General features: G+C 43.7%; 1 protein-coding gene across 3 annotated transcripts in view; it reads right to left on the bottom strand.

The window, feature by feature from the left end:
* LOC144607243 (semaphorin-6B-like) overlaps positions 1–18942 on the bottom strand; it is a 284386-nt gene that overhangs the window by 17953 nt on the left and 247491 nt on the right. For all 3 annotated transcript variants that reach the window (XM_078423936.1, XM_078423937.1, XM_078423938.1), the window contains 3 exons: positions 11253–11402; positions 6640–6819; positions 664–804 (listed from right to left, as the gene is read on the bottom strand). In XM_078423936.1, the coding sequence (XP_078280062.1) occupies positions 664–804; positions 6640–6819; positions 11253–11402 (471 nt within the window). The remainder of the gene's footprint in view (positions 1–663; positions 805–6639; positions 6820–11252; positions 11403–18942) is intronic.

Genomic DNA, 18942 nt, shown 5'->3' with positions numbered 1-18942 from the left:
ATGGAAAGAGTTGAGATCTGGGTGGAACCCTCTGGTCTCTTTCTACTTGCACCACTGGATCTTTTAAATTTACTGATGTTCTTGGTTTAACATCTGACCTGCTTGCTCTCGCCTCTGAGAACCCTGTCAGTGGCACCCTGGGGTGCCAGCCCAGATTGTGCAATCAAACCTCAATGAGATTTGAACTCACAACCTTCCAACTCAAAGGCAAGAACACCAATGTGTGGGAGGAAGGGAGAACATGGAAGCAGAGACAGAGGAGTTTAGTTTAGTTTAGTTTAGAGATACAGCGCAGAAACAGGCCCTTCGGTCCACGAGTCCGTGCCGACCAGCGATCCCCGCACACTAACACTATCCTACACACACTAGGGACAATTATACATTTGCACCAAGTCAATTAAACTACAAACCTGCACGTTTTTGGAGTGTGGGAGGAAACCAAAGATCTCGGAGAAAACCCACGCAGGTCACGGGGAGAACGTACAAACTCCGTACAGACAGCGCCCGGGGTCGGGATCGAACCCGGGTCTCTGGCGCTGCAAGCGCTGTAAGGCAGCAACTCTACCGCTGCACCACCGTGCCGTAATAATGGGTGCATTATATGTGCGTAATTGGAGGGATTATCACAAAGTTTGAGAATTAGTGATCTGCAGTGGGACTCACTTCATGCAGGCAGCATGTTGCTGGCAATGGGCGAAGGCAACACGGACAACACAGGAGGAGAATGCCACCAAGACGGTCCCACTCATCTTGTCGAGCTCCATCCCCACTATCCTCCGCTGCTCACGTCCTTTGGTGTTGCATCTGCAATAAAGAGCAGGTTGCCTGTTACTTCAGTGCAGTTTGCTGTGGTACAAATAAAAAGGAATTCTTTAGTATAACACCGTGTCACATTTCTCAGGACACCTCAAACTGGGTAGACACAAAATGCTGGAGTAACTCAGCGGGACAGACAATAGACAATAGGTGCAGGAGGAGGCCATTCGGCCCTTCGAGCCAGCACCGCCATTCAATGTGATCATGGCTGATCATTCTCAATCAGTACCCCGTTCCTGCCTTCTCCCCATACCCCCTGACTCCGCTATCCTTAAGAGCTCTATCTAGCTCTCTCTTGAATGCATTCAGAGAATTGGCCTCCACTGCCTTCTGAGGCAGAGAATTCCACAGATTCATAACTCTCTGACTGAAAACGTTTTTCCTCATCTCAGTTCTAAATGGCCTACCCCTTATTCTTAAACTGTGGCCCCTTGTTCTGGACTCCCCCAACATTGGGAACATGTTTCCTGCCTCTAACGTGTCCAACCCCTTAATAATCTTATATGTTTCGATAAGATCTCCTCTCATCCTTAGGGTTAGGGCAGGCAGCATCTCTTGAGAGAAGGAATGGTGCCTTCTGTAGTTCCTTCCTACACCTCAAACTGGGTGACAGACAATGAGTTATCAGTGGAGTACATTCAATGAGTTATCACTGGAGTACATTCAATGTTAGGCACAGGATAGTCTTGAAAGAACAATGAGTGAGCTATTAATATATTTTGGTTGATAATTAGAGTGCATTGGTTAGTAATTATATTTTACATCCAGCCAATGGTTATTAATATGACAAAATAATAAGTTACGACTTCTTACAACTCACCGCCTTCTCTTTCCCTCCCCGCCCCAATTTCACCTCTCCTGAAAATATTGTTCTTTGTGGAGTTTTGGTTTAGGAGTGATGAGATGAGACTGCAATTAAATCTAAATATTGGCTATCCTCTGAAATAGATCGCTCCGAATGTCCTCATCTAGTTCTGTATTGCCAAGCTTGGCTCAAATTCATTTCAAAGAAGACTAATTTGCATTCTGCTAATTTCTATCAACCATTTAAAATACTTGGACCATTGGCCCTTTCTAATTGTCTTGTTGCAAGGAGACCGAAAACCCCCAGATATCTTTACAGCTCTTGGAAGGGAGCCCAAAATGTTTAATGCTTTTTTAAATCATTTCTTCGGCATCATCTATATTCTTATTAAATACACAGCATCCCATGTAGCGTTTATGTGGATGCTAAAACTATTTGGTTTGGTTTTTGAAATTATCTGAATGTAATTTCACAAATGTTATTCATGGCTTTAAGTTGCTGCTTTTTTTGATACTGAGGTTCTTTCTTCTCCAATTTTGTCTGCTCTTGTGAAGCTGGTGGGATGGAGGCCATTACCAGCAGCTCACAACTGGGTCAACCTTGCATTGGTTATCTACATGAGCTCTGCTTGATTACTGAATAATGGGCATCTTTACAAAAGCTGGTACTTGCAACCCCATTTAATCTGTGCCTCTGACATCTCTGATCTCACCCTGATGACGATTGTTGGAGTGTTGTTGCAAAATGTCAGAATGTCATCAGAAGCACAAAAGGCCAAAGTGATTTTTTTCTTATTCCTAAACATTAAATATTAACATAATATCTGATGATGCAAATATCATCCTTAAATCCAAAGTAACTAGCATTGAAAACCTGCCAACACGGGTTCACGAAACCATTGAATGCAAGATCTTTGCCCTGCCTTTAGCCCCAGCACCAGGCTTTATGATCAGTGAACTATGTCCAGGATCAGTGAACTCAACACTGACTAGGGCCCAAACTGGTGTCTCATTGAAGGATATTATCATGCTGGCTTGCATGTTGGTACAGCTACATATAGCTTGTATGTTGATGTAGCTACCTATAGCTAATACCCATTCCTTCTCTCCCGAGATGCTGCCTGAGTTACTCCAGCATTTTGTGTCTACCTTCGATTTAAACCAGCATCAGCAGTTTTTCTTCCTACATAGCTACCCATAGCTTGTATGTTGGTATAACTACATACAAGCTAGTTTGTTGCTATAGCTACATACATGCTAGTATGTTGGTATAATTACATACAAGCTAGTATGTTGGTATAACTACATACAAGCTAGTATGTTGGTATAGATACATACAAGCTAGTATGTTGGTAAAACTACATACAAGCTAGTATGTTGGTATAACTACATACAAGCTAGTATGTTGGTATAGATACATACAAGCTAGTATGTTGGTATAACTACATACAAGCTAGTATGTTGGTATAACTACATACAAGCTAGTATGTTGGTATAACTACATACAAGCTAGTATGTTGGTATAACTACATACAAGCTAGTATGTTGGTATAGATACATACAAGCTAGTATGTTGGCATAGCTACATTTAAGCTAGTATGTTGGTACAGCTATTCTGTTGGTGGTGAGATTTGGCAGCCACACCTCTTCCTCACTGATCCTCAACACAGGCACACCACAGGGCTGTGTGCTCTGTCCTCTCCTGTACTCCCTGTTCACGCATGACTGTACTGCTAAGCACAGCTCAAACAGCATCCTAAAGTTTGCTGACGACACGACCATCTTGGGCCTCATCACAGACAACAATGAGACTGCCTACAGAGAGGAGGTAAAGGCATTAAACAGCTGGTGCCAGGAAAATAACCTCTCTCTCAATGTCAGCAAAACTAAAGAGATGATCGTGGACTACAGGAGACAGCAGGGGAGTGGACACCTCCCCATCCACATCGGTGATGCTGAGGTTGAAAGGGTCAGCAGCTTTAAGTTCCTCGGTGTGCACATCACTGAGGACCTTTCCTGGACACTGCACACGGACACAATAACAAAGAAGGCCCGCCAGCGGCTCTTTTTCCTGAGAAGACTGAGGAAGTTTGGCATGAACGCCAGCATCCTCACAAACTTCTACAGATGCACCATCGAGAGCCTGCTGACGGGCTGCATTACAGTCTGTTACGGGAACTGTTCTGCCCACAGCCACAAATCACTAGAGAGTTAGTGGTGAAGACGGCACAGCACATCACTGGCAACTGTCTCCCGGCCATTTAGGACATTTTCTACCGGCGGTGCCTGCGGAAGGCACGCAGCATCATCAAGGACCACAGCCACCCAGCACGCAGGCTGTTCTCCTTGTTACCGTCAGGCAGACGATACAGGAGTATGGCTGCGCGTACCACCAGACTTAAGAAAAGTTTCTACCATCAGTCCATCAGGCGTCTGAACTCATAAACACATTTCACATCATATATGTTGATTATTTTTAATATTGTGTTTTTACCTATTTTTAATATTGTCTTTTTACCTTACTAATGTCATTTTTTAATCTTATTTATCCTTGGAATATTACTGCTGAGGTGACCCGTTGTCTTGTCAAATACATTTCATTGTACCGTTAACCCTGTGCCAACCTACATATGACAAATAACATTTATTATTATTATAAATTTATTTTTATTATATCTAACTACATACAAGCTGGTATGTTGGTGTAGCTACATACAAGCTGGTATGTTAGTATAACTACACACAAGCTGGTATGTTGGTATAACTACATACAAGCTGGTATGTTGGTATAACTACACACAAGCTGGTATGTTGGTGTAGCTACATACAAGCTGGTATGTTGGTATAACTACACACAAGCTGGTATGTTGGTGTAGCTACATACAAGCTGGTATGTTGGTATAACTACATACAAGCTGGTATGTTGGTACAGCTACACACAAGCTAGTATGTTGGTACAGCTATTCTATGTTAGGGCTTCATGGTGGCACAGTTGCAGTCCCCCAGGTTTGATCCAGACTCTGGCAATGTCTATGTGCAGTTTCTCCCACATTCTCCCTGCTACTGTGTGGCTTTTCCCAAATGTTCTAGTTTTCCTCCCAAATACATACAGGTTGGAGGCTGAGTGCCTACTGTAAATTACCGCCAGTGTGTACACGAGTGGTAGAATCTGCTGGGTTAATGACAATGTGGGGAGAATTTATAAAACTGGGATTAATGTAAGATTAGTACTAATGGGTGGTTGATGATTGGCGTGGACTCAGTGATCTGAGGGGTCTGTTTCTGCGCTATATCTCCCGATGAGATTTAATAAAACATGATACATGGCCTATTTTTAGCTGGAACACTCAAAAGTATTGCTATGATTGATCATCCCTTTTAACTAGATTATGCATGATGATCAGCTAACATTTGGATTGCTCCCAGGGGCAGTCCAACCAGTAAACAGTGAGCTAATTCTCTCAGCTTTAGTTTCATGTGCCTTTTGTGTAGAGGCGACTTACTGCTCCAGTATTTATTGTCCAAATAATCACTGGTTTTGATTGCTCTTATCTCACTGCAGCAATACATTCATTGGAAAACAAGAGAACGCTTTGCAGTGACAGTTGTTAAGAAGCCTTTGATGGGTACATCGTGTGGGTCAACAAGGCTGAACAAAGTTAGAGATGCTGCCTGACCCAGTGAGTTACTCCTGTGTTTCATGTATGCCTTCAATGTAAACCAGCATCTGCAGTTCCTCCCCATAAACGCAGGGAGAAGATAGTTTCAGTTCAGAAGGTGAGATAGGTGGAGCTCTGCAAAAAGCAGGAAGACAGAAAGTACTGAGGAAGATATGAAGGCAGATTTTGAGGAAATGACTTGGAGGAGACAGTGCCATGAATTTGTTCGCAATGTAGTGAATTCCTTACAGAGAGTGAAAGACCCTGCAACATGGTACAATGATGTGTCTTGTGCTGTGGCAGAAAAGAGAGGAAACACTAAGAACATCGATTAAACAAAGATAAACAACAACTGTTGTTGGCCAATGCAGAGCTTTTCTACTGTGGTGTGAGAGAGTCCATCTGTGTGTGGAGTGTGTGTAGATGTATGAATTATGTGCATGTCATTTACTAAGTTGGAGAAACGGATTACTTGCCCCGGGCTGTCAGGGGCTGAGGGGGAACCTGACGTGCTTGTAACATTGTGAGAGGCACAGGTAGAATCGTTACTCAATCTGTTTCGTGGGGTGGAAATGTCAAATACTAAAGAACTTAATTTTAAGGATAGAAGCGGAAAGTATAAAGGCGATTTGTGGCAAGTTGTAAACAGAGTGGTGCGTGCCTGGAGTACGCTGCCTGGGGTGGTGGGGAAACACAAATAGTAGTGGCGTTTCGGAAGCTTTTAGATGGGCACTTGGATATGTAGGAAATGGAGGACCATCGAGTGCAGGTAGAAGGGATTGGTTTATTAGTTCAACACAGACGTCACGGGCCAAAGGGCCTGTTCCTGTGCTGTACTGGTCTGTATTCTTTGTGTGGAATGTGCATGTGTGTTTGATTGAGTCTGTTTGTGTGTGTGCGTGTGTGTGTACGTGTGTATGGGTGTGCATGTGTGTGTAAGTGCGTAAGTATGTGTGTGTGTGTGTGTGTGAGTGTGTGTGTGTGCATGTGTGTGTGTCTGCGTGTGTGTGTGTGAATGTGCGAGTGGGTGTGCGTGTGTGTGCATATGAGCGTGTGTGTGTGTGAGAGTGTGCATGTGTGTGTTCATATGAGTGTGTGTGTGCGTATGCGAGTGTGTGTGTGCGTGCGTGTGTGTTCATATGAGCGTGTGTGTGCATGTATGTGTGTGTGTGAGTGTGTGTGCGTGTGTGTGTGTTCATTTGAGTGTGTGTGTGTGTGTGCGTGAAAGTGTGTGTGTAGTGCATTTAAAGCTGTAATGGGAAAAAGCAGATTTGGGGTCTTTGACCCTCTTTGATAAGCACTCTCTCTTTGTAAATATTCGGCGATATTTTCAATTATATCGGAATAAAAGAATACTTACTTCTCTGGGCTGTAAGCATCAAAATGTTCGAGGAATAAGCTTCGATTGACAAAGTTTGTACTTGTAGTTGGTCTAATGAGGAATTTGAGAATCATCCCGGTTTCAGAGCCGAGGAATACCACGGTATGGTTCTGAAAGGGGCCAGCCTCCGTGTCCACCACAATCTTGTTCAGCCGGTCCCTGCAGATCGAGATGAAACGTTGATTACATACCAGAAGAGATAAAAACTGAGCAGTTTCCAGCAACAGTTCATAAAACATAACACGTGGGCTATTTTATCGCTTATAAGGTATATAAGATATAGCTTGAAATGTCACCGCATCACATGATGTCCCATCATCAATCTCTCTCTGGGCTTCTGTCCACACAGGTGGCTGAATTTTGCGACATTTACCAACCACAGCTAAGTCCCAATGGAGATATTGTTTATGCTGTTGGTCAAAAGATGCATTTAAACTCTCCCTAGTATTACTGATTGGGGGTGGAGAGAATCTAGTGAATATTTTTAAATCTACACAATCTAGATCTAATGTTGACAAACAGATTACTTGTAAAACCGTAAGAACATTTTAGGGTAGTTTAAATGAGAAATACTATTTGGGAGTTTGTCAGCTATCTGCCAGTTATGCTTCAAACGTACCCTTGCCGATTGAACACTGACTGCCCTGTCCACATGCAGCACACTCATGCAACGATGCACAGATTGCTTCAGGGCATGTGGAGCTTTCTGGCAAGTCAGCTTGCAATAAAATATTCCCCTTTTTGAGAACATGAGAACCTAATGTTGAGCTGGCTGGCAGTAAAGTTTCTGATTGCTACTGAACTTTCAGCTCAGTTTAGCAGTCCAAACACTCAGCCTTGCAGCTCCTGTCATCATGTTTTGCAGCATTTGCAATAGTTTAGTTTATTGTGCAGTGCGGCACCTCTGGGCTTCATTCCGTTTAATTATTGGGAAATGTTCATGAAGGCCTCTGGGAAAAGGCACAGGAAAAATAGTTGTGAACATAAGATAAATGAAGCAGCCCTGATTAAAGCAGCTGACAGGAGAAGGATGGAACACTAAACAGTTGCAAGACAAGCAGAAGGATTAACATTTGTAAAATGAACACAGGAACTAAACTGAAAAACAAAACAGGGCACATTTGAATAATCCCTGATTTTCATACAGCAGAGTCAGAAAAATGGTAACAAATAAGGGATGGATTCTCAGCAGCTTCAGTAGAGGACTAAGGAAAACACGTTTATTGTTTCCTAATTTACTCCAATACCCAAGTGCCAGAAAACAGGTTATTGAGTCAGAGTCACACAGCATGGAAACAAGCCCTTCTGCCCAACTTGCCCACGCCGACCAACAATGCCCCAACTGCACGAGTCCCACCTGCCCATATCCCATATCCCTATCCTATCCATGAACCTGTCCAAATGTCTCTTAAATGTTACGATAGTGGCTGCCTCAACTACCTCCTCCAGCAGATGGTTCCATACACCCACCAACCCACAGGGCTGTGGTAGTATAATGGCGAAGTTATTTCTTGATTAGTACGGGTGTCAGAGGTTATGGGGAGAAGGCAGGAGAATGGGGTTAGGAGGGAGAGATAGATCAGCCATGATTGAATGGCGGAGTAGATGATGGGCTGAACGGCTTAATTACACTCCTATTCCTTATGACTTTATGACCTTTGTGTAAAAAAGTTACCCCTCAAGTTCTTATTAAATCTTTCCCTCCTTACCTTAAACCCATGTTCTCGATTCCTCTCACAAACCAACCACCCTTCCATTGACTCCATCTACACCTCACGCTGCCTCGGCAAGGCCAGCAGCCCAGACCATCACACAAGCCAACAACCCTTCCATTGACTCCATCTACACCTCACGCTGCCTCGGCAAGGCCAGCGGTATAATCAAGGACCAGTCTCGCCCCGGTCACTCCCTCTTCTCCCCTCTCCCATCGGGCAAGAGGTACAGGTGTGAAAAAGCATAACTCCAGATTCAGGGACAGTTTCTTCACAGTTGTTATCAGGCAACTGAACCATCCTCTTACCAGCGAGAGTGCGGTCCTGATCTCTACCTCATTGGAGACCTTTAAACTATCATTAATCAGAATTTATTGGATTTTATTTTGCACTAAATATTGTAGCCTTTATCCTTTATCTGTACACTCTGAACAGATTGATTGGAATCATGTATAGTCTTTGACCAAATAGAATCTAAAATCTTTTCACTGCACTTTGGTACACATAAATAATAAACTAAACTAAAACTTAGACAACTGGACTTGGTCAGAAGACCTCCCAGGTGCATTCACTTCAGCATTAGACATGCAGCTGTGCTCAATTCTTCAGAGTGCAATAGCAGTCTCCAGCACATTTATACAAGCAGCAAAATGGTGCTTCTTAATGTTTCCCATCAGTCCAAAACATGAAGTGCTAATGGCCTGGCTTCATGCATCATTTCTCCTGCCTCTTCAACTATCCCAGACATTGCCGTGCCTCACATGCAGAAGTTTATCTCCTGAACCAGGACAATGGAGCAGATACTCAACCAAGGAACACATGTTCCTGAGGGATGCAGGACTCTGGGGCTTGGATGGTCCCAGCAATCACTCCGGTCAATTTGGTGAAACCTTTGTCTTGAGCTACAGTGGGCTCTCATGGTTCTGTTACTCTGCTGCCTAGCTGGCTGAGAGGAATGGAAACATACCCTGCCTCATCACAGTAAAGTATGTCAGGACTTGTGTGCACCAGATAGGAACCGGAATTATGGCAATATTAATGTTCATACCGCTGGGCTGCAAGCTGCCCAAGCGGAATATGAGGCAGCTTGCAGCCCAGCGGTATGAACATTGACTTCTTCAACTTTAGACAGTTCCTCTGTGTAACAGCCATTGTTTAGATGAGTGTGAGGAGAGTGGGTGTAACAGGTAGTATAAGACAATAACTGCAGATGCTGGTACAAATTGAAGGTATTTATTCACAAAATGTTGGAGTAACTCAGCAGGCCAGGCATCATCTCAGGGAAGAAGGAATGGGTGACGTTTCGGGTCGAGACCCTTCTTCAGACTGATGTCAGGGGGGCGGGACAAAGGAAGGATATAGGTGGAGACAGGAAGATAGAGGGAGATCTGGGAAGGAGGAGGGGAAGAGAGGGACAGAGACTATCTAAAGTTGGAGAAGTCGATGTTCATACCACTGGGCTGCAGGCTGCCCAAGCGAAATATGAGGTGCTGTTCCTCCAATTTCAGGTGGGCCTCACTATGGCACTGGAGGAGGCCCCTGACAGAAAGATCAGACTGGGAGTGGGAGGGGGAGTTGAAGTGCTCGGCCACCGGGAGACCAGTTTGGCCAACGCGGACCGAGCGCAGGTGTTGAGCGAAGCGATCGTCGAGCCTGCGCTTGGTTTCGCCGATGTAAATAAATTGACATCTGGAGCAGCAGATGCAATAGATGAGGTTGGAGGAGGTGCAGGTGAACCTCTGTCTCACCAGGAAAGACTGTTTGGGTCCTTGGATGGAGTTGAGGGGGGAGGTAAAGGGACAGGTGTTGCATCTCGTGCGGTTGCAGGGGAAAGTGCCCGGGGATGGGGTGGTTTGGGTAGGAAGGGACGAGTGGACCAGGGAGTGTAACAGGCATTGTTTAGATGAGTGTGAGGAGTGGATGAAACTGGAGACCAGTATCCCTGTGTGGGATTCATATGTCTTTGTTTAAACTGGACCTTGTTTCTTCACAAGTTCACTGGTTCTTTGAATCCTGCCATTTCTTACAACCACGCTGATGGAGCAAAACCTGTTCAAAGTCAAAGACTGCTGCCGAAGTTTACAATGTTTTCATTCACATTTGCTACTTTCTCAGGCAAAGAATAAAGTGAATTACCCTGGAGTTACTGATACAAGATGAATCTCTGGCCACCAATCTGCATGGTTGGCTACTTATTGTTTCTCAATATTCAGTTCCAAACTTGTCAGGATTATGGAAGCATATCTCAGACAGAGACGTCCTCCAGGAGTGGCAGTATGGTAGGAAGATAGTGTGATTATCCAGGCATGGGGTTGTACACTGATCAACTTTGTTGCTTGTTACACTGAGACCTGATATCTGGATCATGTGAGTGTTCCACATCCTTTTCCTTCTCTCCAGAGATGCTGCCTGATGCACTGTTACTCCAGCTTTTTGTGTCTATGTTCATTGTAAACCAACATCTACAGTTCCTTCCTACATATTGGTGTTCTGCACACTGGATGCAGATGTGTGTTAGTACAAACTTGCAGTAGCTCACAGATTTCATGCATTTAGTTACGATGGCAGGATAAACCAAATATTGTGCGGTAGCTGAATGGGGCATCCTGTTATAGACAATAGGTGCAGGAGGAGGCCATTCGGCCCTTCGAGCCAGCACTGCCATTCAATGTGATCATGGCTGATCATTCTCAATCAGTACCCCGTTCCTGCCTTCTCCCCATACCCCCTGACTCCGCTATCCTTAATCTGTTCAGAATTCTAACTGCCCAGCTCATGATTATAACTGATTGGAAATCTCTGATATCTTCCGTATCAGAAATCATGAAAGCTGGGATCATCCTTTAAAATGTTGTTGAAGCCGATGTCTCTGAAGCTCACTTGATGGTTGTCTTTATGATCCATGGCCCATGGTTGAGCGAGGGAACTGTGTCATCCATCAATGGGTGAGTCTTCACAAAGTTCAACATGTCATCTGGAAATCCATTGGAGGAGTTGTATTTTGTTCCTGGTTCCGCACAGCAGCCAGGTCTGAATGGGGGAGAAATAAATGTTTACAGAACGCACAGCGTGCTCAATTGGAAATGCAAATGGACATTTTAAGCAATTCAGTCCACTGGACAAATTAGGATATTTTCTGTTGGTCAATCAATTCCCATCAATCTTATACGTTAATGAGATCTTGGTGTGCACAAAATAGCTCAGATGTTTACTCCATTACTGCATTTTAAAAACATGATGCCCTAAAATTACAAGTTATGGAGTCATAGAGACGTACAGCACAGAAATAGGCCCTTCGGCCCAACTTGCCCATGCTGACCAAAGTGCCCCATCTACACTTGTTCCACCTACCCATGTATAGCCTATATCCCTCCAAACATTCCTATCCATGTACCTGTCCAAATGTCTTTTAAATGTTGTTACAGTACGTCAGTGCCCCAACTACCTCCTCTGGCAGCTTGTTGCATTCACCCACCACCCTCAATGTGAACCAACTCCCTCTCAGGTTCCAATTAAATATTTCCCCTCTCACCTTAAACTTATGTCCTTTAGTTCTTGATTCCCCTACTCTCGGTAAAAGATTCTGTTCATTCACCCTAGCAAGTCCCCTCATGATTTTATACACTTCTATATGATCACCCCTCATCCTCCTGCACTCCAAGGTTTAAAGTCCTCACCTGCTCCCACCTCTCCCTATAGCTCAGGCCCCTGAGTCCTGGCAACAACCTCGTAAATCTTCTCTGCACTCTTTCCAGCTTCACAAGTCTTCTCTAACTTAGATGGAAGGTGACTCCACATGGTTTAACTTATTCAAGAACATATTTGATCAAGAAGCTGTTAATGAATGACAAAGAATGCATTATATGAGGACTACCGATCACCTTAGTAGCATCACAGGCACAAATACGCAGAGATACTCTTTGGTCCATTTCATTTGCCAGGATTGGAAAGTGAATGCAGGACAGGCAGGATTGGCAATGCTCTGAAGGTGCAGATCATGGGAAGAACAGTGTGCTCAGGGTCTACTTGTATCTGTCTGTGCATGGGCTTGGTGAGTGATGGGTCAAAGGGTTGGTGATGGACAATGTCCATCCCCCGACATGTGGTGTCCAAAATGCAAAACATATTCCACAGTTTAGCACAAATTTTAAAAGAAGGCACACCATGATTTCACTGTTGAATTTTCTTCATCTTAATTGCTAGGTCCGTTGTTCCGTTTCGGTGCACCTTTGCTTGTTTACAAATGTCAGCGGAACAGAAATAACAAAAGATTTTTCATTTGGTGGAATGTGGCATTTTTACTCATAACACCATTCGTCTTTGACAAATGGATATGGCCAGTTTCCACTTTTATGAAGGAAAATGCCACAAGATTCACATTTCTTGCATTTGGTTTATGTTTTCTCATTCTCTCTCCACAATAGGTGATGAGACTAATTTCTTTATTTCAAAACCATGCCAAAGCTCCTAAACCTTGGCTCTTTATTCTGTCATCAACCGACTAATAAAGAGGTTTACAAATTTAATGTAGACACAAAATGCTGGAGTAACTCAACGGGTCAGGCAGCATCTCGGGAGAGAAGGAATGGATGACGTTTCGGGTTGAGACCCTTCTTCAGACTTGACCCGAAATGTCATCCATTCCTTCTCTCCCGAGATGTTGCCTGACCCGCTGAGTTACTCCAGCATTTTGTGTCTACCTTCGATTTTAACCAGCATCTGCAGTTTTTTTCCTTTACAAATTTAGTTTCAGCACTTCAATAGTTAATTAAAAATATAACTTCATTCATGCGTCATTTCCGGTCATTTCATTATGCTGGCTTCCAATAATAATACAAACAACGTTCAGGTTTGTAGCATATTTGGCCTCTGTTAATTGACCCTAGTGTGGAGAGTGGATGTGAAAGTGGGATAACATAGATCTAGTGTGGACGGGTGATCGATGGTCGGAGTGGACTCGGGGTGTTGAAGGATCTGTTTCCATGCTGTTCTCCCTAAGCTAAGCTATGCATGTAAATCCTATGTTTCCACATCAAATAACAGAGAGGGACAGAGGAACTATCTAAAGTTGGAGAAGTCAATGTTCATACCGCTGGGCTGCAAGCTGCCCAGGCGAAATATGAGGTGCTGTTCCTCCAATTTCCGGTGGGCCTCACTATGGCACTGGTGGAGGCCCATGACAGAAAGTTCAGGTGGCGCTAGTGCGCATGTGATGGAATAGACGTGTTTTGCTAGAGCTCCCCTCCGATAAATCGAGATTAAGGAATAAAAGACTATTTATAGTACAACTCCCACTTTAAGTTGTGTCTACTGCTGTAATAACAGACCGACATAAAATGACAACGCAGAAGTCGTCCAGAAAGCAGCCAGCCGTCAGGAAATGTAATGAAAATCCAGCATTGTCACTGGGTGAGGAGCGGCCTAGTGGTGGAGAGCCGGAGCTAATCACACTATCGGCAGAAGGAACTCCTGAAACAGCCATCATTCTTACAGCTATAAATGAAATGAGCAAGAAGATGGATGAGCGATTTAATACCCTGGAGGTGTCCCTCCAAGTTACCCAAGCCACTCTGACTGAACATGGAGCACGGATATCTATGGTAGAAGATGCGAGTAGTGACCATGACACTTGACTAATTCAGTTGGAGCAGCAGTGGCTACGACTAGAATATGCTAACAAGGCCCTCCAGGATAAAGTTATTGATCTGGAGGCGCACTCCAGACGCCAGAACATAAAAGTGGTCGGACTACCAGAAAAGATTGAAGGCGGCCGCCCCATGGAGTTCATTGCTAACTTTATTCGGGACTTGTTGTGGGCAGAACATTTTTCGATGCCCATAGAAGTTGATAGGGCGTATAGGCTGGGAGGACAACCGGCTAACGATCTCGCACACCCCAGAGTCATGATAGTTAAGATCCACAGCGGCCATCAGAAAGAGCGGATAATGCGACTGTCACAACAACAATACCCGCTGAACTACAAGGGGAAGCAAATTCACATTTTTCCTGATCTCCCGGCAGAGATAATGAAACAACACCGTCTTTTCGAGGTCACGAGGAAGAGGCTCAAAGAGGCAGGGTAGCGACACGTTGATATTTAGCACCCCGGAGGAGGCCAAACTATTCGCGGATAACCTGCCGCACAGCCCGGTGACAGCGGTGGGCTAATGTCGGCTAGCAGACTAACACTGGCTAGCTGGTCTCCAGACCAGCTGTTTCAGCCAATCTCAACGTGGGGGCATGGTCACCCTCTTGTCGGGTAAGCTTAAATCCTGAGGATACAAACTTTTGTACTAGTGCACTGACTCTCCCATGTCTATCCATGTTTAAGCCGCTGGCCCGGAGTGGACGGCGGGCGTTGGCTAACATGAGAACGAGTTAACTCTGAGCCATGGACATGGTCATTCACACGAAAGATAGATGTTGGACTCAATAGATTTAACTTTAACTTTGTTTAATGTGCTTAATTCGTTTCAGGAATAAGATGATTTTACAGGATCTGTTCCTGCTAATTTTTCAAAGGGAAACGTTTCTTTGTTGAACAGATCCGTACTTTTGTTTGTTCATCGGAGGGGATGCCGACTAAATTTGTAGTTAACTAGCTAGCGGTTTCACAAGCTAGCCTTTGGGCTTAACAGGCTAGATAGTTGAAGTAACCCCTGTTTACAGTATGTTAGGAAATTTTCTCTCACTTTGTTTGGGAGAGTGGGGATGGGGGGAGGGAAAGTTCCGAGTTTTGTATGTGCTTTTGTGTTGGTGGTCTTCCTGTTTTTTTGTTTGAGGCAAATTATTATGTCGCTGCTTATGTAATACAATTTACACCTTCTGATGGTACCTGGGGATGATGATGTGCGTGGGAGGGTTACCATGGTGAGCTGGAATGTCCGCGGCATGGGCCACCCAATTAAACGAGCTAAGGTGTTTTCACACCTTAGGTCTTTATCTGCCGACTTTGTGTTCCTCCAAGAAACTCACATTAGAACATTGGGGCAGGGACAGTTGCGCTGTAGATGGGCAGATCAGATATTTCAATCCACATTTTCTAGCAAAGCCCGCGGGGTGGCAATTATGGTTAAGAAAAACATAGATTTCAGACATATTTCTACAGTAAGTGACCCGAATGGTCGATTTCTCATAGTAACTGGGTACCTTTACTCTGTTCATGTAACATTGCTTAACATTTATGGTCCGAATATTGATGATGCAGCTTTCTTCCACAAAATCTTTGATAAGCTACCTGACCTTTCTAATACGAATGTGATTGTTGCCGGGGACCATAACACAATCCTCGACTGGCACCTGGATAGGTCATCAAATAAAATGTGTAGCCCTTCGAATGCATCCACGGTTTTGAAAAATCTCATCTCCTCCACCAATTTAGTTGACATTTGGAGGATACAGCATCCCACAGACCAAGAATACTCTTTTTTTCCTAAAATGCACAATTCATACTCTCGTATCGATTATTTTTTTAGTAGACTCGAAACTCATACCTAATGCAATAAATACCAAATATCATAACATTTTTATCTCAGATCACGCTCCAACCTCAATTATCTTTAACGCCTTTCCTTGCTTAACTTTCTGTAAATACACGTCTGAAAAAATTACAGAATATTTGGAGACCAATGACACTTCTGATGTCTCGGACTCCACCTTGTGGGAAGCTTTCAAGGCAGTTATGAGGGGTTATATTATTTCGTATGAAGCGTCTTTAAAGAAATCCAGAGAGAGACGTCTACAAGAAATTGATTCGGAGCTTTCTCCAATGGAGACGTTGTATAGGAGCACAAACAACCCCCAAACGCTGCAAAATATGCTCAGTCTTAAATATGAGTATAACACGATTCTAACAAATCAAGTCAGTGACCAGCTACTGCGACTGAAACAGCGATATTTTGAATTAGGGGACAAACCGCATACATTGTTAGCCCGTCAGCTTAGAGGGCAACAAGCAAGTAGGACCATACATACAATAAAATCAGGCAAGGGTGTTGTTTTAACCGATCCAAAGTTAATAAATGAACGCTTTAAGGAGTATTATCAAGAGCTGTATAAATCCAAAGCTAACGGTGATATTAATGCATGGTTAAAAAGTTCTTGTGAGGCCTTTGATCTACTAACCACACAAAAAGCGGAGAACCTCTTGGTTAGGTCCCGCTATACTTACTATGAGCATGGCGATAAAACAGGGAGGATCCTTGCACACCAACTTCGTCAAAAAGCAGCAAGTCAGGCAATCCCTGAGATCCGGGATGAATCTGGTATGATCTGTATGGATCATTCTGTCATCAACTCACGCTTTATGAGGTTTTACCATAACTTGTATTCATCTGAATCGCTGAAGGACGACCAATTAATTAAATCATTTTTTGAAAGTGTTGAGATCCCTCACATAGACCCTGTGGCAGCACCCGAGCTAGTGTCTCCGTTTTCAACAGAAGAAATTGAGATGGCCATTAGGAGTATGCAGTGTGGAAAATCCCCTGGACCAGACGGGTATCCAACAGAATTCTTTAAGAAATTTTCTAATCAATTGGCTCCCATTTAAAAATCTGTGTATAATGATTCCTTGTCCGTTGGTTCCCTGCCTGAAACATTGTGACAAGCTACCATTTCACTTATTCTGAAAAAGGGCAAAAATCAACGGGAATGTGGCTCCTATCGTCCTATCTCTTTGCTCAATGTGGACAGCAAAATCTTTGCAAAACTGATCGCTCACCGTCTTGAAAAGGTTCTTCCAACAATAATCTCACCAGACCAGACGGGCTTCATAAAAAGTCGGCAATCCTCCTTCAACATTAGGCGCCTGTATAACATAATTTATAGCCCTTCCCCACCCGACAGACCGGAAGTGGTTATATCTGATTGATTAGTGGTTGATTAGAAACAGTCAACATGGATTTGTGCCTGGAACGTCATGTTTGACTAATCTTCTTGAATTTTTTGAAGAGGTTACCAGGGAAATTGATAAGGGCAAGGCTGTGGATGTTGTCTATATGGACTTCAGTAAGGCATTTGACAAGGTTCCACATGGAAGGTTGATTAAGAAGGTTAAATCGTTGGGTATTAATAGTGAGGTTGCAAGATGAATTCAACAATGGCTGAATGGGAGATACCAGAGGGTAATGGTTGACAATTGTATGTCAGGTTGGAGGCCAGTGTCTAGTGGAGTGCCCCAAGGATCTGTGTTGGGTCCACTGTTGTTTGTCATTTACATTAATGATCTGGATGATGGTGTGGCAAATTGGATTAGTAAATATGCAGATGATACTAAGATAGGTGGAGTAGTTGATAGTGAGGTAGATTTTCAAAGTCTACAGAGAGACTTGGGCCTTTTGGAAGGGTGGGCTGAAAGATGGCAGATGGAGTTTAATGCTGATAAGTGTGAGGTGCTGCATTTTGGTAGGACAAATCAAAATAGGACGTACAGGGTAAATGGTAGGGAATTGAGGAATGCAGTGGAACAGAGGGATCTGGGAATAACTGTGCATTGTTCCCTGAAGGTGGAATCTCATGTGGATAGGGTGGTGAAGAAGGCGTTTGGTATGCTTGCCTTTATAAATCAGAGCATCGAGTATAGAAGTTGGGATGTAATGTTGAAATTGTACAGGGCATTGGTGAGGCCAAATCTGGAGTATGGTGTGCAGTTCTGGTCGCCAAATTATAGGAAGGATGTCGACAAAATGGAGAGGGTACAGAGGAGATTTACTAGAATGTTGCCTGGGTTTCAGCACTTAGGCTACAGAGAGAGGTTGAATAGGTTGGGTCTTTATTCTTTGGAGCGTAGAAGGTTGAGGGGGGACTTGATAGAGGTTTTTAAAATTTTGAGAGGGACGGACAGAGTTGACGTGGGTAGGCTTTTCCCTTTGAGAGTGGGGAAGATTCCAACAAGGGGACATAGCTTCAGAATTGAGGGACAAAGGTTTAGGGGTAACATGAGGGGGAACTTCTTTACTCAGAGGGTTGTGGCTGTATGGAATGGGCTTCCGGTGGAAGTGGTGGAGGCTGGCTCGATTTTATTATTTAAGAGTAAATTGGATAGGTATATGGATAGGAGGGGATTGGAGGGTTATGGTCTGAGTGCAGGTAGATGAGACTAGGTCAGGGAGAATGGTCGGCGTGGACTGGTAGGGCCGGACAGGCCTGTTTCCATGCTGTAGTTATATGTTATATATGTTATATGTTATGTTATCTCTAGATGCTGAAAAGGCTTTTGATCGTGTGGAGTGGGACTATCTATTTTATACTCTTGAGAGATTTGGATTTGGACCAATTTTTTTATCATGGATCAAAAGTTTATATAGGGTTGTCCACTGTCCCCCCTCCTTTTTGCGATTACAATTGAGCCGTTGGCTATAGCCTTACGTAGCAATAAAGATATTAAAGGTATTACAAGGGCAGGGTTGGAACATAAAGTTTCGCTATATGCAGACGATATGTTACTTTATTTGTCTGATCCTTCCTTATCTTTTCCTGCAGTTCTTAATCTCTTAAGCAAATTTGGCAAAATCTCTGGCTACAAAATTAACACACAAAAAAGTGAGTTGATGCCCTTAAATCTGGCAGC

This window comes from Rhinoraja longicauda, chromosome 28 (genome assembly GCF_053455715.1).
Source record: "Rhinoraja longicauda isolate Sanriku21f chromosome 28, sRhiLon1.1, whole genome shotgun sequence".
In the NCBI taxonomy this organism is placed as follows: Eukaryota; Metazoa; Chordata; class Chondrichthyes; order Rajiformes; family Arhynchobatidae; genus Rhinoraja; species Rhinoraja longicauda.
This window is presented reverse-complemented; position numbering and strand designations above follow the sequence as displayed.